Source organism: Penaeus monodon, chromosome 34 (genome assembly GCF_015228065.2).
Source record: "Penaeus monodon isolate SGIC_2016 chromosome 34, NSTDA_Pmon_1, whole genome shotgun sequence".
NCBI lineage: Eukaryota > Metazoa > Arthropoda > Malacostraca > Decapoda > Penaeidae > Penaeus > Penaeus monodon.
In genome coordinates this window covers 3,014,092-3,014,364 of record NC_051419.1, presented here as the reverse complement: position 1 = coordinate 3,014,364, position 273 = coordinate 3,014,092, and the positions used below count along the sequence as shown (strand labels likewise).

Here is a 273-nt window from a genome sequence, read left to right as displayed (position 1 = left end):
TAAAATCAACAAATATGGAGACAGGCAGGTATGATCATAGAAATTCCAACCTACGAACAAAAATCTTCTTATCTTCGCTAAAACCCGTTGACCCCCTCCCCCTCCCCTCCCCCCAGCGCATGCGGCCACGACGGGATCGAGTCCGAGCCGTGCATGGTGGAGTGCCCCTCCGACTGCCGCGTGGGGGCGTGGGGGGGGTGGAGTGCCTGCAACGCCTCGTGCGGAGCCGGGACTCAGACCAGGAGGAGGGAGGTAAGATCAGCGAGTGGAGAG

At 59.7% G+C, this 273-nt stretch overlaps 1 protein-coding gene across 1 annotated transcript in view; it reads left to right on the top strand.

Moving 5' to 3' along the window:
* LOC119594507 (thrombospondin type-1 domain-containing protein 7B-like) overlaps positions 1-273 on the top strand; it is a gene marked incomplete in the record, with an annotated part of 20,475 nt that overhangs the window by 6,050 nt on the left and 14,152 nt on the right. Inside the window, 1 exon segment of the mRNA XM_037943536.1 lies at positions 117-252. Within this exon segment, the coding sequence (XP_037799464.1) occupies positions 117-252 (136 nt within the window).